The sequence below is a fragment of the Papilio machaon genome, chromosome 8 (assembly GCF_912999745.1).
Source record: "Papilio machaon chromosome 8, ilPapMach1.1, whole genome shotgun sequence".
Classification (NCBI taxonomy): Eukaryota; Metazoa; Arthropoda; class Insecta; order Lepidoptera; family Papilionidae; genus Papilio; species Papilio machaon.
Window position 1 is genome coordinate 8,256,482 of NC_059993.1, and position 23,656 is coordinate 8,280,137.

The 23,656-nt window shown below is 35.4% G+C and overlaps 3 protein-coding genes across 3 annotated transcripts in view; 1 reads left to right on the plus strand and 2 right to left on the minus strand.

Moving 5' to 3' along the window:
* Positions 1-5: 5 nt before the first annotated feature.
* LOC106720363 (5-aminolevulinate synthase, nonspecific, mitochondrial) lies at positions 6-1,796 on the minus strand. The gene has a single exon (XM_014515027.2). The coding sequence runs from the start codon at positions 1,601-1,603 to the stop codon at positions 80-82; it is 1,524 nt and encodes a 507-aa protein (XP_014370513.2). The 5' UTR covers positions 1,604-1,796; the 3' UTR covers positions 6-79.
* Positions 1,797-2,311: 515 nt separating this feature from the next.
* Positions 2,312-3,082, plus strand: LOC106720268 (phosphatidylinositol-glycan biosynthesis class F protein). The gene has a single exon (XM_014514863.2). It carries the CDS (start codon positions 2,371-2,373, stop codon positions 3,073-3,075), a length of 705 nt encoding a protein of 234 aa, XP_014370349.2. The 5' UTR covers positions 2,312-2,370; the 3' UTR covers positions 3,076-3,082.
* Positions 3,083-6,028: 2,946 nt separating this feature from the next.
* Positions 6,029-23,656, minus strand: part of LOC106720385 (protein GDAP2 homolog) — a 58,462-nt gene continuing 40,834 nt past the window's right edge. Inside the window, exons 8-12 of the mRNA XM_045679115.1 lie at positions 7,264-7,417; positions 6,678-6,817; positions 6,538-6,592; positions 6,220-6,363; positions 6,029-6,137 (exon numbers count right to left, since the gene is read on the minus strand). Coding sequence (XP_045535071.1) covers positions 6,093-6,137; positions 6,220-6,363; positions 6,538-6,592; positions 6,678-6,817; positions 7,264-7,417 — 538 coding nt within the window. The 3' untranslated portion in view covers positions 6,029-6,092. The remainder of the gene's footprint in view (positions 6,138-6,219; positions 6,364-6,537; positions 6,593-6,677; positions 6,818-7,263; positions 7,418-23,656) is intronic.

Sequence of the window (23,656 nt, forward strand, 5' to 3'; positions counted from 1 at the left end):
AGAAATAAACTATACAACATATAACATATTTTTTTGTCATTTTTGTCTCGTGATTAGCAAAAGCTAAGAAGTAAACAATTTATGCAACCTGCATCGGGAACTTGAGTAGTTCATCTTGCATGATGTCCGCTTTGTACTCCATGCTGCACTCTCGGCAGGCACCGTTCACCATAAACTGGTCGAAGTTTATGTTGTTTTCGTGGAATGATTCTATTAAGGCAGTTACGAGGCTGTCCACCATTTCTGGGGTGTGGTAGGGGCCCGGAGCGAAACGCAGACGTTCCTCGCCACGAGCGACGGTGGGATAGTTTATAGCTTGCACGTAATGTCCCCTCTTCATGAGAGATTCCGCCACCAGCGCCACTTTGTCCGCCCCCTTAATGGGCACGGGCACTATGTGGCTCACCGATGGCAACTGAGGCAGACCAGCGACAAGCAATGATAGCTTAAAGTAACGAACAATGGCTTGGTGTTTTGATCTTAAGTTCCTTCCTTCTTCGCTGGCGAGGAGTCTAATGGCAGCTAAAGATCCCGCCAGCACGGGAGGTGGAAGAGCTGTTGTAAAGATAAATCCTGGTGCCAGTGATCTTATAGTGTCTATGAGTAATGTTGACCCTGCTATGTATCCTCCAACATTACCATAAGCTTTTCCCAATGTTCCGGATACAATATCTATTAAATGTTGGACCCCTCTCTCTTCTCCAATCCCAGCACCGCTCTTTCCATATAGCCCTACCGCATGGACTTCATCTACAAATGTCAACGCTCCATACTGATGTGCTATGTTACACATTTCCTCCAAAGGACAAATGGCTCCACTCATTGAGTGTACCGTTTCAAAAACCACCAGCTTTGGTACACCCGCAGGTGATTTTGATAATAATTCTCGAAGGTGATTTGGATCATTATGCCTAAAGATATGTTTGGGTGCTCGACTGTTCCGTATCCCCTGGATCATTGAAGCATGATTCCCAGCATCAGAATAAACTATACAATCGGGTAGTATTTTGGCCAGTGTAGATAGTGTTGCATCATTGGCAACAAAACATGAACTGAATATTAGAGCTGCAGGTTTGTTATGTAGTTTAGCAATTTCACCTTCTAGTTTTTCAGTCATTTGTGAGTTACCAGCGATGTTACGAGTACCTCCAGCTCCAGTGCCATAGGATTTGATGGCAGCGATGGCAGCATCTTGGACGACGGGATGACGCGACGCACCGAGGTAGTCGTTGGCGCACCAGACGGTCACTCGGCGGTTCTCTTGGCCCTCTAGAGCTTGCGGGTACACTCCGTCGGCAGCTAACCGCGATACCTTTCTAAATATGCGGTAGGAGTAATCCTTTTTCTTGGCACTTATTTGATCATTGAAGAATTTTTCGTACTTGAACGAATTGACAGGCTCGACGATGTCCTCCGACATCTCCTTCGGCGCCTCGGAAATAATCGAGTTCTGTTGAATGAACGGACACTTCGTCTCGTCTTGGCCCAGAGTGCGGAAAGCGCGAGAAATCATTGGGCAGTAATTTCCATACTGCTTCATCAGCGAGGACCCATAATTCCTCACGAAGGCTTGGTTGAACGACCCCAAAAACGGACAAGGCATTTTATGTAATCAATGATACACACTTGCGACACGAAAATTATTTGCAAAACGATGATTTTGTCGAACGTTGGCTCGCACTGTAGCCGAACGTCAGGCAAGCGTTGAGATCAACTGGAGGTTTTTTACACCGCACCTTTCATTTATAAAGACCGTGTCGTCACGACTCCACTAAGATAAAGAATTGTTTTGTACTACACTTCATTCATTACACGTATAATTTATTTTGATTTGAATCCAACTACATTGTTGCCATAATGTAAAGAGGATTTTGACAAAATAAAAATGTCAGGTTTCCGAGCTTCAATGAATTAAAAATAATCCTATCTAAAGTCTCTGCAACTTAATACAAGCTTACAAGTAATGATCAACTTGGAATTGTTATTATGGAATACAAAGTAACGAAGAGCAATAGTAGACATTTTTCAATTAATTCTAAATTATAGACATTTAGAATGGCAACCTAAGTAATCACAAGAGACAAATGTCATATGCGTTTAGAAATAAATTTTAAGTCGTTTACATTTTTACCCGTTTCTCACAAAAGTGTAATCTCAATTTTGTAGTACATTTTTATTTTAAAGAGGGAAAATAGAGGAACTGTTTAAACTTATCGTTAATATCAATAATATAATTCTTTGTTTTAAACAAATTAGCTGTATGTATAAGAATAAATATGATTGATTGAATTGATAAGAAAATAGAGTGGTACTGTCAAAGCCAAATGTCAACGATATTTACCTTATTTATTGGAATTTGGAAGAAGTAAAATGTTTTCCTTAAATAATCAATTAGAACTCCGAAAAATTGTAGTTTCGAGTTTAATTACATGTATTTATTTGCCGAGCATTGTTACTGTGATATCATACAAAGGACTTCTGTACTCGCTGGGAAATGGTTCGACGTTTTATGTTTTGCTACTAATATACATTGCGGAGCTGCTGAAATCATTTTATTTAAACAGCAATGTTGCATCAAAAAAGATTAAAAGTAAGATGCAAGCTAGAGATGTGATAAACTCCGGTATATTTCTTTTGGGAGTTATTTTTTGTTTTTTCGTTGGTATGATATTGTTCGGGGCGCCGTTTTTAGATAGTCACGAAGAGACACTGATGTTATCAGCGCTTTTGACACTGCTGACAGTATTTCCTTTAGTAGCACACGCTGGGGTGGAATCAGCTATGCAGCTGCTATTTGGTGTGAAAAATTTCTCTAGAAATACAATAATAGAGATGTTAGTTAACAATGCTTTATTGACGGTGTGCGGGGCGTGGCTCGGCGCTGTCGTGATACCGCTGGACTGGAACACGCCCTGGCAGAAGTGGCCGATACCCTGCTACTTAGGAGCTATCGGCGGTCATCTGATCTCCAATGTTTTGACAATTTTAAAAATATCACTGATGTCTGCAGCGGACAAGTATCCTATGCTAAACTTTATTGTCAGTGTGTTAAACAAGTTCAATTTATCTAAATAGTTTTGTGCAATGCATTTTTATATTTATTTTTAATATTGAATTAAATTATTACATAATTCAATTTAATGTTTTTATAATTCCTTGACTTGCCTAATACCTATCTCATTTCAGTTGCAGTTAATTCATGAGCTCCTCGTACTTTTTAGCTTTCAGTTGCAGTGCAAAGTAAAAAAATAATTCTATTCTTTCCAGCTCACTAAAAAGATCCTTAACCCAAAAGATTAGCTTTAAAAGCCATTTGGTTGTTAATGAAACAAGTTATTAGTAAATTAATAATTTTATTTTGTGTTTTATTAAATATTTACATGGCCTATATTCAATGCTCGATTAATTATAAAATATGAAAGTTAGAACTCTGGTCATCACATTGTTCTATATTGGCGATGGTACGCTACGAACAATCACCGTCGCAGCGAGCATTTAACAGTGATCTCTATAAGGCAAAGCACATTAACGTAATATTATGTTAACATTTGATAAAATTTCGTCATAGTTTATAACTGCGTAAACATATATCTTATTTGTCTTCCAAGAAATAACCTTGTTCTAATATTGTTGGAGTTTAGATGTAACTTGAGTTTTCACTGTTGAAAAACATGTACAAAAAATATTGTCATCTTTGTTTATTCATTGAGAATGAGAAAGATGGCAACATGTTTTTGTAAAAATGTTTTTAGTAGAATCCATCGGTATAAATTACTAAATATAAAATTTGTTCCTTAATTTTATTAGTTTATTACTTTTATTATTGAACAACAATAAAGTCTGTAACTCCAGAAGACACAAAATATATTTAACGAATTGTGGCAACACTGATAGTAATCTGATCACACTGCGAATGCTTTAACAAACAGTAACTTGAAATACATCTGTTTTATCTTACAACTATAATAAAAATGTTAACTCTTATATCTTACAACAACATTGCATTAAAACTCTAATCAACCCCTAAAGTTAAACATTTCCACACGCGCGATTGCTGCATCACAATAGAAATATTAAATTTATTGTAGGTGTAAACACTTAGTGGCACATTAATGAGTGGTCATCAAATATATAATGAACAATATTCAAGAAAAAATTCAATAAGTGCTAGTAAACTATTGGCCAATTAAAAACCAAAGAAAATTCTAACGGCACAAGTAAGCCTTGAATTTTTTATCTGTCAAAATAGTAATTTTTTAAACCTACTTTAGGCTCTGTAGTTTTTTTTACTTAGTAACAGTAGTTTACTTATTCAGGAATTATGCTTTTGTGTTTAATTGGCTTATAATAATAAGATTTTATTTATATTAATAACAATTTGGATGTAAGTATTGCCATATCACATTTAAAAATATCTACCAACTTGGAAGTTTTATCTATACCGCTACTTCCCCGCGCCGCCGCAAGCGTAAGGCGAGTGGCTAGCGTGGCAGTGGTGGCAGCGATGGCACACGTGGCAGTGGTGGCAGCGATGGCACACGTGGCAGTGGTGGCATTACATTGGTGACAATCACATTCCAAAAAAGCTGCGATAAATACTTTAAACTTTAAAATCCTAACGAATTTGTTACAATTTTTTTTTACAGGCTAATAATTTTTTAATGTTAAAATTATGTATTAAATTTTTTCAAGTGATAAGAAATTGATGTTTTCTATTAATATTTTACTTTTTGATTTTTTACAAACATAACTGATTAACATGGTAATATTTTGTTTGTTTCCCGCCTTCTCACTTGTCATTCTAAAAGGCAATTGTCAAATTAAACAATAAAACTGTCACATAGGCCTTTCACATAGTAGCAATAACTACAAAAAATTTATTTGTATTTACAATGATCTCACAAAAAAAATCATTAACGAAATTTATTTAGCACCTTGATAATAATAAAAATTCTACTTTTAAAACCAAAACAAATGTGGGTATTGTTTTTATATTTGTAAATAACATGCCTACTAAATATTGCTACGATCATTTATTTTGTAGTTTATAATTTTATATCATTTTAGTTGTATTGCTTTATTTCAGTAATAAAGATTATAAAATGGCATTAAATGCTTTGTAGTCACGAATTATAATTGTTTATTAAAATATATATTTAAAAAATTGCACAAAATCGGAAACTTTTACACCTATACCCTGTCACAGGATCATATCGGATGTGGAAATGAAATAAGAGTTAATTGCAACAGTAAGAGTAATTCTAAATATTTACTATTAATATAACATAGATACAAGGAAATTTAATATTTATACGAAATTATCTCTGAATATAATCTGATAACGCGGCAAATATATCAATCAATACAGATAAAGCAAACTTTGTCAAAGATTAAAAATACTGCCATAGATTAAATACAAAGATTAAGAATACTGGCACAGATAATGTAATGACAGGAATGAATAAAGAGCACAGAGTAACAACACAGATAAGAACATTCATATTACGGATAAATTTTAATCGCTAAATAACAATATAAAATGCATCTCTAATATCTAAGTCGCATACGTCCACAATCAGAACATTTCCTTTTGATATTTCTGCTTTGTTATGTATATAAATGAAAATAATAAACTGAAGAGGTTAGACATTATTCAAAAAGACTTTTTATAGAGTAATAAAAAAATGTAGTAACACAAAACAATGCAGAAATTTCAAAAGACACAAACACTAACAAAACCAAATTACGTCATTATATGTAACAGTATATTATATGTTGATTGTACATAATTTCAAATAGTCATACATTTTCAATACATACATTTCAATTTTACCTTTGCCATTCTGCTTTCCTCACATAAAAGAAATATAAGACTTTGTTTTTCTCGTGATTTCTTTCTAAATTTCCCAAACAATTCTAAATTAGATCTGATGTATCCAAAAGTCAACTTAGTAACAATACATTCATCCAAAAAAATTGTACAATGTAAAAATTTATTAAACAAAATATACTTTATTAATTTTATGTCTGTCTGTATGTAACGTGGGTCATTTGAGGAAGCATTTAGCATTCAGCATTCAGTATTCAGCAGTCTACGTGCTGCTCGTGTCAGGTTGGAAGTAATGGAGGCCGTTTATCTGGAAACAAACAAAATTATAGTTAGTTCTAAAAGTCTCATATATATTGTCGTCTTATTCAATAAGAACGAGAGGTACTCACAGTCATGTCGTACTCAGTGACGAATGCGGGCACCTCGAGCTGGTCGCGCGCCATCACCGAGTACAGATACTCGACCCCGGGCAGGCTGTGCACCTTCGCCTTGATCGCCGGCGCCATGAACGTCGTGAACCACCACGTCATCATCTGAAATACATCCTTCATTCAATCATTCAACATCAAAAACAACTAAATCTTCATTCATTCCATGAAACAAACTGTAATTCAATCATTCAACCTACAAATACAGCAGACATATGGTCTCCGTTCAATCATTCAATAAAACTAGATGTTCATTCAATCATTCAGTCAGGAACTCACCTTAGTCCAAAACGTAGGATGTACAATGTAGAAAGCTTTCAAATTCTTTTTGTATCTGAAAAATAAAAAAACATTTTAGTATTTTCTCTCAATAGATCCCACATCAGTAGTCTTCTATATATAGCTAAGGTGACAATTACTTGTAAGGCAGTACGGTGTAGACCTCCTTGAGCCAGGAGAAAGGCGGATGGTTGGCGGAGGAGGCGAGGGTGTGGAAGTACGCGATCACGTAGTCACCGCGAACGATAGGCTCCAGCAACTTGATCAGGTACAGCATCGCCTAAAACACCACACGACAAATGTATCAGTGCTTACTACAGTTGAGACAAACGAGCCGTTTGCTCGTTCTCGTCATCTTATAATCACCAAACATAGAAGTACGCAACAATCATAAGTTGCAGATGTGTTGCTGGTCTTTATATTAGTCAGATAAGAAACGAGAAGACAAATAATCTTTTGAGAAATTGTAGTATTTCTTGAACCAATATTGATTTTACTTATTTTGTAACTTCTAGCTTGCTTTTAAATGTGTCAAGATTCTAAACAATTTACAAACCAGTAAAGTCGAAGCAACCGCTGCCATTTTAGATACGTTGCCTCTAATCGAGGATGGAGGGGACGTAAAGAAAGAGAATCTTTCTTTTCTCCTTCCTATCATGTCCTTATAAGAAAAGTGTGGAAAAAGGACTAAAATTAGGTATTAGTGTAATTAGTACAGCAGTTTACCTTATCAAGATCAATATCGCCAATGGGGAACCACTTGCCGATGAAGACGACAACCGGCCGGCCGAGCCGGTCCACACCGCTCTGGTACAGGCACCCAATGCCCGAGATCTCGCTCAGGTCCTCGCTGCGCGCGCGCCTCAGCAGCCGCTCGTATCTACAACAAGAAACAATAAAATGTAAAGTCAAAGAATTTATAATTAGAGTCGAATATCGTACAACGAATTGTAACCATAAGAGGTAGAAGTATATGTTTTCCTTAACTGTTTAAAAAATATCGGGCGCCCGTAAAGTGACGCTTGAGTCTTGCACACCTAGACCCTCGACTTAAGACGGCCCTGAGTTACACGGCTTAGTTTTCCATGCACGTGGATAAGGATTTAATAACGAGATATTAATGAGACAACTTCTCATTTTTAACATTGGAACTTTCGAGAAAATTAAGATGAAGTCTTCAACAACTTATTCCTTGTTTGACAATGCTCTAAGCCTAATCTGTTTGCGTTTAACAAATCATAATGTTTGCCGAATCTTCAGTCGCACGCCACACAATTGCCATACGTTGAGTTTTATAATTGGTAAACATTCCGGATAAATTGCTATATAAAAATAGATTATATTAATGAAGCTCAGAGTTGTTTTTGCATCGTAATACGGTTTGGCATTGGCTGAATGATACGGGGCACTATTATTAGTCTCGCGTTTGGCAATAATCCACCATCGCCCGAGGAAATATAATAGCGCAGTGATAATAAAGTAAACAACAATATTTAATAGCATACTAAGTATTGATTGAAAAATATATATTAAACACTCATACATAAAATATATACAGTCAAAATCTGTTATAACGACATCGAAGGGACTACTCATATTGAGTCGTAAAAACCGATAGTTGTAACAACCGGTGACAGGTATTAATAGGAAAGATATGTAATAACATTCAGCCAGGACCTTTGATTTTGGTCAATTTAACCGGTATGTTGTTCTAAACGATGTCGCTATAAACGGTTTTGACTGTATTAACCTCAGTGAGACACATTGAAGCAGTTCCATCATTATAAATGCTTGTTTACTAGATACAAAATAACCTATTGATAGAATCTCAAACTGCTACCGTTTTTTATTTCATTGTCGCATACATATCGTATTAAAAAAGTTTAAAATTGTAAAATGTTGCTATACTTTTCAAGTTAAAATATTTTGAGCTCATTATTTTAATATTATAAGCAAGATGTGGTAGAACGGAAAAGTATCCATTGCACATGTTTATACGACGTCAGGCGTGTGATGGATAACGTGGAATGTTTGGCGCCGGACAGAAATACTTCGTCAGCGTCACGTGTGCTTCATTGAGAGTCGGACATGCCGTGCTATATTGGTCAAGGTCCGGCTATAAAAACTAACGATTCCAAGATATTTGTATAATAACCGGAGTATTTTGACGTTTCCTTCCTCATCGTGAAATTCTACTGTCATGAAAATTGTGTTCTGAACTGAAAAATATGATCGAATTACGGTTCAATTATTCCAAACCTGACTATAAGATGATGTACGAAAAGAAAGTAAAGAAAGCTTTTAAAAATGTCATAAATATTCCTTTATCTGAGGAAATTCATTAATAAAAATACTTTAGTAAGATAGAATCAATACATTTAAGAACCTTGGTTATAACAAAGGAATGGTCATTAGACGGAAATAGTGTTCAGTATTTATTGAATACTGACCACTAATCGTTACATTCAGACAGAATTTGGTATCACGTTTAATATTAAAATACTCAACAAGGTATTAAGAACACTGGAAAGTAAACAACAATATTTAATAGCATACTAAGTATTGATTGAAAAATATATATTAAACACTCATACATAAAATATATACAGTCAAAATCTGTTATAACGACATCGAAGGGACTACTCATATTGAGTCGTAAAAACCGATAGTTGTAACAACCGGTGACAGGTATTAATAGGAAAGATATGTAATAACATTCAGCCAGGACCTTTGATTTTGGTCAATTTAACCGGTATGTTGTTCTAAACGATGTCGCTATAAACGGTTTTGACTGTATTAACCTCAGTGAGACACATTGAAGCAGTTCCATCATTATAAATGCTTGTTTACTAGATACAAAATAACCTATTGATAGAATCTCAAACTGCTACCGTTTTTTATTTCATTGTCGCATACATATCGTATTAAAAAAGTTTAAAATTGTAAAATGTTGCTATACTTTTCAAGTTAAAATATTTTGAGCTCATTATTTTAATATTATAAGCAAGATGTGGTAGAACGGAAAAGTATCCATTGCACATGTTTATACGACGTCAGGCGTGTGATGGATAACGTGGAATGTTTGGCGCCGGACAGAAATACTTCGTCAGCGTCACGTGTGCTTCATTGAGAGTCGGACATGCCGTGCTATATTGGTCAAGGTCCGGCTATAAAAACTAACGATTCCAAGATATTTGTATAATAACCGGAGTATTTTGACGTTTCCTTCCTCATCGTGAAATTCTACTGTCATGAAAATTGTGTTCTGAACTGAAAAATATGATCGAATTACGGTTCAATTATTCCAAACCTGACTATAAGATGATATACGAAAAGAAAGTAAAGAAAGCTTTTAAAAATGTCATAAATATTCCTTTATCTGAGGAAATTCATTAATAAAAATACTTTAGTAAGATAGAATCAATACATTTAAGAACCTTGGTTATAACAAAGGAATGGTCATTAGACGGAAATAGTGTTCAGTATTTATTGAATACTGACCACTAATCGTTACATTCAGACAGAATTTGGTATCACGTTTAATATTAAAATACTCAACAAGGTATTAAGAACACTGGAAACTGACGAGCTTCTAAGCGTAGATGCGTAATAAGACGAGAGATATGTCAGGAGCGCACCAAATAGAAGTCGAATCAGAAAAGTAATCTCTGCCTGCCCCACTCGGTTGATGGACGATTTGTGTTGTTGTATTGTTCGATCAATGATTTTTCGAAAACTTTCCATTTATTCTCAACGATTAATTCCACAACAAAGATGCCGACAACTTGCCGACTCTAAACTGGAAGTGTAGATCGGCTACAAATATAAATAATTTCCATTTTATAAGGAGTTTATTAAAATATTGTTAATATGCGGTAGTATTGTTCAGTTGCTTTGCTTGTTTTTGTTAGTGTTGCGAGCCGTGAATTAATTTATCTCAAACTTTTCATCTCAGTTCTCTTTGATGTCTTGTTTGTGGCGTAGTTGAGTTATAAAATTATATTTATAGAGTTTGTTATTCGTTTTTCGTTTTCGTTTTTCGTTTTCTTTTGCGCACTTATATTCGTGTTACGCAGTTTTAAATTCTGCTCTTATCAATTCAGATGATGGTGTTTTGTTTCAAGATGTTATGTCGCTAGAAAACATAATTTTTGGTCAGCTAACTCGTGAAAATTGGAATAGTCTTCAGGGGCTTCTATTTTGACCGATGTATCAATAGGATGGACAACAAGTCCCTAAACCGACAAGGATATTTGTCCCGGTGGGTATAAATTAAACTAAATTATAATAGCTAACTAGCGCCCCCTGTCAAAAAAAATTGTCACAACATCCTTGTCGTAATTTTTAGCTGTCATGTCATGTTTCTTATAGCTGTGATTTTATGTTTTTTTCTTTTATGCCATTTTCTACGTCCATGTTGTTTGGTTTTTCATAATTTCTGTCAGAACTAACCGCGACAGCAGCGCCTCTCACAATGGCTCAGATATCCTTGTTTAACTATACTATTAAAAGCGAATTAAGACTATATTATTAAATAAAATTATTCGAATCTTTGAAGTAAACCCACAATACTAATCAATCAGTATACGATGGTACTCTGGATAGTGTAGTCCTTGCTTACGAAGAAATTATTCAGTTCTACAGCTGGCTTGTATCCGTATCATACGTCAGTCGCTGACGTCATAGTGCGTGTAACTAATAAAGTATTTATTTGTAATTGTAAATTATTACCGATGTGGGTGTGTTGAGGTTATATTTATCGGCTCGATGAGTTCGTCGATCGCGCGCTAATACGTCATTAGGGCGATCATGCGATGCCTCGTTGTAATATTACAAATTGTATACATTATTCAATACATTATAAGGTTACAATTCAAATGTATAAGTTGGTAATATACAAAACTAGCTTTTACCTTTGACTCCGTCCGCGCGGAATAAAGAATAGAAAACGGGGTAAAAATTATCCTATGTCCGTTTCCTGGTTCTAAGCTACCTGCCCACCAATTTTCAGTCAAATCGATTCAGCCGTTCTTGAGTTATAAATAGTGTAACTAACACGACTTTCTTTTATATATATAGATTAAATAAATTTATTAATTCTCTTTGATTCATAGTAGAAATTATTCTTTAGCTACTGACTTGCATATATTTCATACAAATTATATACGAAAAAAAAAAAATAGAAAAAAGTTACTTGACTATTTTATTTTTGTTATTTCACTAACTTATTACCAAATCAAGATTTATTCCTTCAGAATGTATTCAATTACATTGAATCGATTTACTGAATACTTTCAGGCGTTGCCTTGTAATCAACTGTCGGGGTTTCAGGCCTTGAATATCTATCATACAATCACATACCGATTTTTCGTTCTAAATGGAATTCTTCCACTAAACAATACCACTATGAAACCGTGTTGAAGTGAGATCTTGTAACATTTATTTTTTTAAATGTGATTTGAAAAGGCGAAATATATTACTAGTCATTTAAAATTATGCTTTTCTCCCACGTATTTATACCTCACTATACTTCTCAGTATCTACGTCATTGTAAACGAGTTTTAATCTGTTATTTGTCTACATTGCGTCATTCATGAGACACATTTTTAAAATTGTGCAAGATAAGAAAGCGTTAAAAACAAAATATTTGAACAGGAAATAGTTACTTATGGTTTTAAAAAAAAGTTGTAAAACATACAAAAAGGCAAACGTCTTATTTGTACGTTGATTCACATATACCCATCCCTTTCATTCTCACTGAAAAATAATGAGTCAACAATATGTTTTGTGTGTGTGTGAACGAATGCGAAACAATACACTTTCCTGATAAAAAAGCAATAAATGTGAAAGCTATTATGTTACATATTGCCATCCCTTTCATTTTCATTGATAAAAAAGAGAAAGAAAATAGAAGACGTAAATTCTTGTTTATTTTAATTGAAAAAAAAAGTCGCTCATGACGTTGGTCTTAAACTGGTTAACCATTTGCAAAGGTTAAAATCAATATAGTCTACGTCTTATATACATAGAACAGAAAGTAAATACAAAGTAGTACACAAGTTCTTCACCGGCTTTTACCAAATTCATAAACAACACATTTTTTCATCCAGCTCATTACTTAAGTGACGTCATCCTAAGTCCACAGTGTAAACAGCCAGCAGGACCACTTAATAACAAAGTGAATAATGCCGTAGCACTTTTCACGTGACGTCAGAGCTCCAGCTGAGGTTTATTTAATTACAACTGAAACCGGTTATAAAAAAATAATCTAAAATATTTTTTACATGGCTTACAGTCGGTATATAAGGATTTGGTTAAGGTCGTATTAAGGTGTTTCTACTGTAATTTTTTTACAATTTTTTTTTACAATTACATCATCATCTCAGAAATATAATTTATCTTTAATTAGTAATAAAAGAAAACTTTCTACTTCTGCACCAATGTATAGATAGATGTGCATCAATGTACCTATGTATTTTATTAAGTGAAAATTTTTATTTGTTGAAAAATAATTCAACTTTTATTTGCAATAAGCAATCTTTATCTAATAAGTATTTCCTTTTGAAAATCTAGTGCAATGACTCGACGATTTTTGAAAGATAAGTAGATGCTATACAAAAAAAAATGTAAACTATTATATATCCAGACTAAAAAAAAAACAATGTTTTCGATTAATTATGTGTTGTTTCATTTCACAGTTTATTTTTTCAACGTCCGTCCATTGTTTTGTACAAGTTTAAATGTATTGTTGTTAATGCATAAACGTGTTAAACTAAAATGTTAGTTGCAACTAAAAACTAACCGTAGCTCGATATATTCAAATATTTCAAGCTATCCGTTTACAGAAACTTTCTTTTGTAAAAACATGTTTGCAAATTCACGTTCGTGATAGTTAAAAATATACAAGCACTACGTTATAAAGTTAAAGGTAAACCTAAAATACTAGGAATATAAATTTTACAAATAAATTAACTTCTTTTTTTTACGAATTAACTAAAGTTAAAAATATTGATACTGAAGTTAAGTTTGTAATTTTCAGTACCACCATGAAAATTAGCATAGGATTAAAATTGTTAAAGGTCTGCTCAAATCTGTATAACATAAACAGTTGTATAACATAAACATAACATAAACATAAGATGATGATGATGATATGATGATGATATGATGATGATGAGATAACATAACTGTATAACATAAACATAAGATGAAGTTTATTTTTCTGTTGTAGACATTAAAAATAAGAAAGCGTCACGTAAATGCGTCAGCAAACAAATTAACAAGGATGGCGTATGAAAATAAAAATCTACCCGTCTTCCGCACCCCCCTGAGCATCCGCTTGACCTAAATACAGTATTGCGATGTCGCATTTCAACCCTCATGCAGCGGTGACAATGGAATAGGAACATTAAGGACTGATCTCATAGTGTTGAAATATAACAATACGTGGTTTAGTTATTAATTGTGAAATATGATTGGTGGGTGTTGTGTTAAAATAGGAAAAACGAGACAATATTACTGTTACTTGATAACTTTATTATATGAAAAACTAGCTGTCGCCCGCGACTCCGTCCGCGCGCAGTTAAAAAAAAACTTAATAGGGGTATGAAAAATAGATGTTGGCCGATTCTCAGACCTACTCAATATGCTCACAAAATTTCATGCGATGCCGTTTCGGAGGAGTTTAATCACAAACACCGCGACACGAGAATTTTATATATAAGATAAAACAAGACACTTTACGTTGCTAGTTTAAGAAGGAAAGCAATAATGTGAGCATAGTTGTATGGATATTGTATGGAAAATATGATCCAATAAACATAATCCAGTGCTGTATGGGCGATACGATTGGTCGAGAAATTTAAAAACTTTGAAGGAAGCAACATTTATGTGAACAAAATAAGACCTTAGGTATAAGAAATTGGTAAACTATTTTAACATTCATAACTAGCTGTCACTCGCTTCATGTGTTCTACTTCTGTGAAGAATTTCATCAAGATTCGTTAAGACTTTCCGGAGATACCTTTTAACAAAAATGCATCCATCTAAACATTCGCATTTATAATATTAGTAAGATTTCAAAAGTCATATGGAATACTTTATAATAATTCTTTCTATTCTGACAAAAGTCTGGTTTTTATTGTAGCCATTGAGATCTTCATGTTTCAATAATAGTATGCCTTTGTAGTCACTTGATTTTATACTCTACATGTTATATTTAAAATAAAGTGTGCGCAACAAACTTCCTAATTGTTGCGCTGTTAGTTTAATTAAAAGTTAACAACGCAATTAACACGCTTGTATTGTTATGTAACATCGCCAACAACTCATATACACTTTAATTACAAGTTTATTCTTTTATATTTTACGAACAAGTTGAAATTACAAAACAAATTAAACCACTGAAAATAACTATCAAAAAGTAAACAAGTCTAAAGAAATAACATAAATCTGTGCACATATTACTCAACTATCTCTAATTGACATTATGTTATTTGAAATAAAAAGTATGTACATACTTAACCCGTAACCGGAGTAGGCAGAGATTACAGATTTTTATTTAGGATGAAATGACAAACCTATCGATGGGTACCGGGAATAAAGCCGCAATCGTAAAAATGAAAATGTTCAGGAAAAAATATTTAATGAAATTATGGAATAACTATAAAACCACTGAATATCTTAAAATAAATTATATGTCACCTTGTTCGTTATTTTTTGCCTAAAGTACTGTTGCAGTTACAAGATTGTATATTTTATCCAAATAGGAAAAAATCGGTAAAGATCATATTGCTGCTATTTATGTCGAAAGGTTGTTCCCATAATAGTCACTTACAGCTTTGTTCCACGAAAAAAAAAATGAATGTTGATACAGTAATAATATGTTACAGCTTTTTTCAGTGTATTATAGGATACACGATGGATACAGTAACCATAGTTTGTGTTCTTATTCCTTGAACTTGATGAGCGTTTTGTGGACGGTATTCATATTTTACTGTATATTCATCGTTGTATGTTTTTTTTAAATCTTTTATCTTTGCGTGAATATCTTATTTTTATTGACAGTGCTTTTATTATTATTATTTTTTTACTAGAAATATAATGGATCATTTAAAGTGGTAGAAATAAAGAGCATTATGTTATTATTAAACAATCATTTATTGAATCAAAGTAGCATAATTAAAATGACAAATTCGTGACTTTATAAGACTTTTTTACTTATATTATCCATGAAAATTAAGAATTCGTAATAAAAAAGGTACTTATGCTTAACTTTAAAACTTGTGCTATTTAAATTAAATTATTTTATAAAATGTACCTACTCTAATTATAATAAACTAAGACTAGTTTATTAGGAACTGTAGGAAATAAACTCATCTAAACCAACATTCGTATTATCTTAACATAATAAAAAATTGGGTACCAAAATATTTAAAACAAAATCACGTCTAAAGACTTGACTCCTGTAGCGGATCCTGTACCTCAGCAGCTTCGTCGGTTCCACATGCCAAAGATTTATAGAAATCGTGATAATATTGTGGAATATCATGACTGTTACAAAGACTCAGTAGATCAGAGTACAGAGCTTTCGACATAGGAACCGGTTCGTTGTAAGCTCCTTGTAATTCAGGAAGAGTTGCAGATTCAGCTGTAGAATACGTAGAAACAACGTGTCCATTTCCTGCTCGCTCAAACCTGGCCCTTCCTCCCCTTGTGCTCTGTACTCTCCTCTGTACTCTCCTCCTTACTCTGCTTGGTAATGCACTTTTCTTTTTCTTTTTTTTTATAAGAGAAGGGGGCAAACGATCAGCGGGAACACCAAGGTGTTCATCGACGCCCATGGACATCTGCAATACCAGAGGAATCGCAAATGCGTTGCCGGCCTTTGAGATGGTGATACGCTCGCTTCTTGAAGGACTCTAAGTCGTACTGGTTTGGAAATACCGCCGAGGACAGACCATTCCACAACGCGGCCGTGCGTGGCAAGAAATTTCGCGAGAACCGCACTGTTGTGGAATGCCAGCCATCCAGATGGTATGGATGGTACCTGGCGGTCTGTCGGGTCGTCCGATGACGAAACTCGGCGGCAGGAATCGTTCCAAACAGTTCTTCAGAACACTCCCCGTTGTACAAACGATAAAAGATGCAGAGGGAACTGACGTCCCTCCGCAAGGCCAGAGTATCAAGCCGATCGGTAAGACCTCGGTCGTTACCGATTCGAGTCGATCTCCGTTGTATGCGGTCAAATGGAAGAAGCTGGTATTGGGGTGCTCCCGCCCAGAGGTGCGAGCAGTATTCCATGTGGGGCCGAACTTGCGCCTTGTACAGTTGTAGGCGGTGGCCCGGCTGGAAATACTGCTTCGCCCTACTGAGCACACCCAGCTTTTTGGAGGCCAGCTTGGCCTTGTCTTCCAAATGACCCCGAAACTGAACGTCACTCGATATGTCAACGCCGAGAATACCGATACTGGCTGAGGCAACCAGGGGAGTGCCCTCAAAACGAAGATCTACGACAAAGGGTTGTTTTTTTAACGGTAATGGCGCACACTTGTGTCTTTTTGGGATTGAATTCAACGAGATTTCGTCGACCCCAATCCGAAACTTCACCCAGTAGGGTCTCCAGTTCAGACACAAGTTTGGTCCGGTTCTCATCGGCAGTAGCCCAAGAAACATTGGCACGGGCCGTATACAGTGCGTCACACGTGCTATCGTCTGCATAACAATGAATGTTGCTAAATTGCAGCATGTCATTGATATGCAGAAGAAACAAGGTGGGCGACAGTACACAGCCCTGTGGGACACCAGCGTTGATTGGTTTCGGGTCAGAGCACGCACCGTCAACAACGACCTTGATGCTCCGACCCTCCAAGAAGCTAGAAATCCAGGCGCATAGTTTCTCGGGCAGCCCGTAGGAAGGCAACTTCGCAAGAAATGCTTTGTGCCACACCCGATCAAAGGCTTTGGCCACGTCCAAACTAACCGCCAGGGCCTCCCCCTTGCCCTCGATTGCCTCCGACCATCGATGCGTGAGGTACGCAAGAAGATCACCAGCTGAGCGACGTTGTCGAAAACCGTACTGACGATCGCTAATCAGCTGATGCTCCTCTAGGTACCTCATAAGTTGGCAATTGATGGTCGTTTCCATGACTTTCGAGAACAAGGTGGTAATGGCGATCGGCCTGTAGTTGGACGGATCTGAGCCATCGCCTTTTTTTGGGATCGGGTGGATTATGGCAGTCTTCCACGATTTCGGGACAACGCCTAAGGAGTAGGAGAACCGGAACATGCGCGTTAAAACCGGTGCCAACTCAGGAGCGCAAGTCTTAAGCACGATAGGGGGTATCCCGTCAGGCCCACTCGACTTGTGAATATCCAGAGATTGCAGCGATTTCCGCTCTGGATAAACTGGATTTCGGACATAGAGGTCTCGCCGCATGGGATTTTCGGCGGCGAGTTACCTTTGTCATCCACAGTCGAATTGGCCGCGAAAAGAGAGCCCAGGAGATCGGCTTTCTCTTTTGCGGTGTAGGCTAGCGAGTCATCCCCCCTGCGCGGAGATGGTAAGGATGGCATACAGAAGTTCCCCTGCACAGCCTTGGCAAGAGACCAGAAAGCACGAGTTCCCGAAGGAAGGTGCACTAGCCTCTCACCAATTTTTCTCAGTAACGACTCACTCAGTTACTCAGTAACGACTCAACGATAGTTTAGTAGGTACAGCAATGTTTAGTACGAATCTGTTAACATCAAAGTAGGTACAGTAATGTATAGTGCGTTTAATGTTTACATGTTTTATTCCCTGGAAGAAAGCCGTAATTACAATTGCTGGTCTAAAATTGAAACAAAAATTTCACTTTCAACATAACCGTATTGTTCCAGTAATATTTTTCTAAACGTTTACCAGGAACAAACAATTAATGTACAAAGTGATTTTTCTATTTTTGTCATTTTTCATCAGAATTAAGTAAAAAAAATATATAAGGTGTATTTAGGTCCGTAGATACCGAATCTGACTTAACCCGAAGACTGTCGCAATATCCATTGCGACATTATTCCAACTACCCATCGCTATTTATTTCTTTTCGTTTTCAGGTTAACAGTCGTTTAGGTTATATTTTATTAACATATGAGGTTATCTTATTAACAATTAAATCACTGTAAGTACAGAAGTTGGTCATAATTTTTGTTAAATCCATTCGCATGTTTACTTACTTTTCCTCCGCCGTCTCCTCGGCGAGTGGTCGCGGCTCATGCGTTGATAAGTCAGGCAGTTCCACTGCCATCGTATCCATTGCCATTTTTGCACACTTTATTGATATCTATGTCCTTATATACGCACACATGGATCACACAGTTCGATATAATAACGTTTTTTTCCCTCAATTTGATCACGGAAGACACTTTTTCTGTAATATTTAATGACTGCTCTGTTATAAAATAATCTATGTACAAAGACTTGTTATTTTAATTTCCTACAATAGAATAATGTTATCAGCTCAAATCTTTTACATCTGCATTGCAGGTGAGATAAAGTTATGTACAAAGACGAAGTTCCGTCTTTACATTCATATTTTTATAGAGTAAATAATACTTCAGTAGATTAGATAGTATATATATAACATAGTTAAGACAATTAATTTTCAGTTCTAAATAAATATAAATTTATTTCCTATACTGTAAGAAAGAAGTTGTAATAAATAACAATATCCAATATTCACAAGTAGTCATTGAAATCTAATAGAGGTCGAGTCGTAGAGGCTCGTAGCGGTCCGTAGCAGCTACGTTTGTAGACGTGGCCCCTACACTCTCGCTACGAAATCAATACTTAAATGAGAGTAGAGTGAGAGCTACGGTAAAAGTATTACTATTTTCTTTAATATTTTAATTAAGATGTACGAGATTATGTAGTTAAGTTGTATTAAATTAACATTGGTAGATACCGCAACAACAATATTTGTAGAAATACTACAACCACACAGAAGACAGACGTGAAGTGGAAGTAATTCCGATGAATGTGCGTGCCGGAGGCCTAATTTTAGTCCGCGTTCCCTTCCCATCCTTTACTTATAAGGAAATTATGGGAAGAGTAAATATCCTATTTTTGTGCGTCTCCTGTTCCATCAACTAATGGTAGATCAACGAATGCAAATAACCATGGGCAGCGGTCGCTTCGTTATTTCGGCGAAATCAAGTGGACGCACGCTCGTTTACAAAAAAACAGAAAAAATCTCGTCTTTTTTATTGCATCGCGCACTAATGTTATCGCAAACAAAAATAAATTACAATGGAGTTACGCCCACTGCGCGAAACGCTTCGTCTATTTCATTGCACCACGCTCTAATACTTGGTATACAATTCTGGTATTTATTGCGACAGACACAAAGACCATTTTCAAGCGATGATATCATTACGACAGGGTTCGCACATGCATGAGTAATGCGCTTGAGGGTTGCCACTGACCTCATTCTAGAGTGACGCCATCTCTTACTAAATTAAGTGTTGTTTTTTTTAATTAAAAAGGGAAATAGGCAATTGTTTCTCTATATATAAATATATAAAAAAGTTTTATTGAGTGAATTGAGCATTACAATTTTTTTGTGCCATGACAGAGAGAGATACAAGTGAGTTTCCACAACTATGTCTGTCTGGGTTAAGCATGACCTTGAATGTTGTTTTGTCTTTTATATGATTCACAAATCATATTTACAACTATAATTCGCGCTATCATTATCATCAGCTCACTATACGCCCCCACCTAGGGGCTAGGAGTCTACCCTAAGTTAGGGGTGACTAGGCCATAGTCAACCACGCTGGCCCAGTGCGAGTTGATTGACTTCACACATATCTTTGAATTTCTTAGATATGTGCAGATTGCATCACGATGTTTTCCTTCACCGTAAGAAAGTCGGATAAATGTACATATGTAAATCGAAAACACATTGGAACATGGCGGGATTCGAACTCAGGACCTGCAGATTGTAAGTCAAGTGCTTAACCCCTAAGCCACCGACACTCTATCGCGCTATACTATAATAGAATTTAACCAAACTGACAGATACTCGGAGTAAAACAAATTGTGCGTCTAATGCCCTAATATACAGCGTGAAGTCGTTTTTAAGGCCAAAGCTAACAGAAAGCCATTTTATCCCAGTACGACGTAGATCTAACCGTGTACGAAGCAAATTGGATAGTCTCGGGGACCATTGGGTGTTATTGATGTCCTTTTACCTCAGTCTTGAATAATATAGAGTTGTTAAAATAAAATTGCGTTGAAAAACTGTACCATAAATAGTTAAATGTGTTTGTTATTGCAGAAATATTTTCATTATGGAAAATTGCAACTAAAATTTTAAAAGCTTGGATAACTACGAGCAAGTTTTGTTAACACAACTATATATCGTACTAATGCGAATGTTTAGATGGATGGATGTTTGTTTGAATGTATCTCCGGAATGGCTCAACGGATCTTGATGAAATTTGGCACAGATGTAGAACATAGTCTAGAACACATAGGCTATTTATTATGTTTTTTTAATTCCGCGCGGACGGAGTCACGGGCGACAGCCAGTGTATGTATATATGCATATTTTAATAATGAGACAAAGTAATTTAAAGTAAACATTATCTTAAACTCTACATCTTTTTTTAATGTTAAAAAAATGTATTTACAACTTTGTTAAAACCACATCTGTTGCCAGCTAAATACATTATCTAGTTCAACATTTCTAGTGTAACTAGATCAAGTAATTAATCGACACCAGTTCGCCTTTGAACTGGTTTTGTGATATTAACATGTAACAACTACTCATACATATTTAAATATTATTAAAAAAACATAGAGCATTCACCTAATAGAAGATAACGAGTAACTAGCATAGTTAATAAAGTACCCAGCATTTGATATGACAGACAGCGCTCCGGACGATTCCTTCGGCGCCCTCTTTTTTTAACATGGCTTTGGAGGTTGGGGGGGGGGGAGTTACAGGGTTATCTGAGACTGTAATTCGTAGATCTGCGAGGCCCCTTTCTGTCCAGCGCCCTGGGCGGTCGCCTAACCGCGCTTTACCCTAAGGCCCTGATGACAAAGACATTCTCTCGTTTCCGACGTGCTAAAAACTTAGACAACTCACTGACAAATAAAAGATTATTGTATTGTTAAATTAAATAATGCTCTATTATATTGTAATGAGGTGAAGTCATGGATACAAAGATAGAATCAACAAAAACGCAGTTGTCGACGTGTAATACTAAAGCAGGTCTCTTTGTTTACTTGGCGGTGCACTGACCTGGCCGGCAACGATCGTGTTATTGCCCAAATTAAAAAAAATATATGTTATCATACTCAGTTGTTTTGAAAAAAAATCGAGGCAACAATTTGGGAAGAACATACCTTCGGGATTGAGTAAATTGCATTTAAAATTGTACATTTTCTACTTTTGTGATTTTTATTTTATTATTTTCATTATTAATATTGTCTAAAAAATATGAATTACCGAATGATAGTATCAATTATAGTGTGTTTACATGATAAATTGTATTAAAAGTTTTATATAGTTTATTTTGTAACTAGCTGTTGCCCGCGACTCCGTCAGGGCAGAAACTAAATAATTAAAAAAGCAGCCTATAATATTCCCGCATTCTCCTGCTACCTTTCCGTCAAAATCGGTCCAGTCGTTCTGGACATTACTTGGAACAGACGTGACCTTGCGGACAGACAAAAATATTTAAAAATTGGTTTTCAATCAGCAACGCAAATATATGATGTGTACAAAATATGTTTTTTCGAAATTACATACAGACACGCCAATTTTGTTAATATGTATAGATTACGTATTATGCGATAAAGAAGTAATTGAGAACGATTTCTTCCGCGGCTGCTTACTCACGCGCAATGTCTTGGTCAAATGCAATGAGTAATTCCTTGCACGCAACATCGCCTGCATTTACATTTCCGTTTATACGAACGTCATATTGTTAGTACTAAATATGGTACCGGGCCCAGTAATTATTACCTATATTTAACGAAAATGAGAGATATTTTTTTGTACATTCAGCTGCATAAATATGTTTACAAAACAAATTAGAAACATGCAAAGGCCTTTGTCAATAACATATATTCACGTAAGCATAGGCCCGGCGTATCCGGATACGTGCCTACATATTTTTGAATCCGAAGGCGTATACAAGTTTATGAATCGTTGTTTAGTATATGTATTTATATTTCTGCAGCTGACTGTACACGTACTACGGTAGTGGGAAACCAAGGTAACAGGCGTAACGTTCCATCATCTATGAATGCATAAATGTTACCATTCACTCAACTTTATAACTGTTTAATTTGTATCAAAACAAAAGTTACCAAAAACTGCATCGCATCCGCAAAGAGTATCTTACTAATAATATAAAGGCGAATGTTTGGATGTAAGGATGGATGTTTGTTTGAAGGTATCTCCAGAATGGCTCCATGGCATAGATGTAGGCTACTTATTAAGTTTTTTTTTTTAATTCCGCGAGCGACACCGATTATTTTTAGCCGACTTCAAAAAGAAGGTTATCAATTCGACTGTATTTTTTTTTTATAATTACAAGAGTCCTTCCATGCTATTCAAATGTATGCGTAACTACTCTGTAACAATAGTTAGCTTGTCGAATTACTTAATGTGAGGCCACAAATTTCACGGCATTGGAGTTAATTTTAATAAGTGATGATACAAGTATTTACAGTTAAAAAAACACTCATTATTTATACTTTTATTATTTTACAGCCTATTGTTTATCGAACACGTTCATTTGTTATAGCAACCGCAGAATAAAATTTATTTACCGTGGATTTCTGAGACCGAAATCCTTGTTTGAAACATATTGTTATATCTGTTTTGTCAAAGACAGAGATTTTGGAAGAAACCAACGGTAAGTGAACACTTTAGAAATAAGTTAAATTTTCAATTATCTATCAAAATTTTCAATGAGTAACTTAAGAGTGAAGTTTTATTAACCTGTACATAGAAAGAAAACATGTACAAAAAAGAATTAATGTGATTCGTTTAGTTATAATTATTTGATGCCGTAAAATGATTACTAGCCAAGGTTTTAGGAATGTATGCCTTGAGTTTCGTTCGTT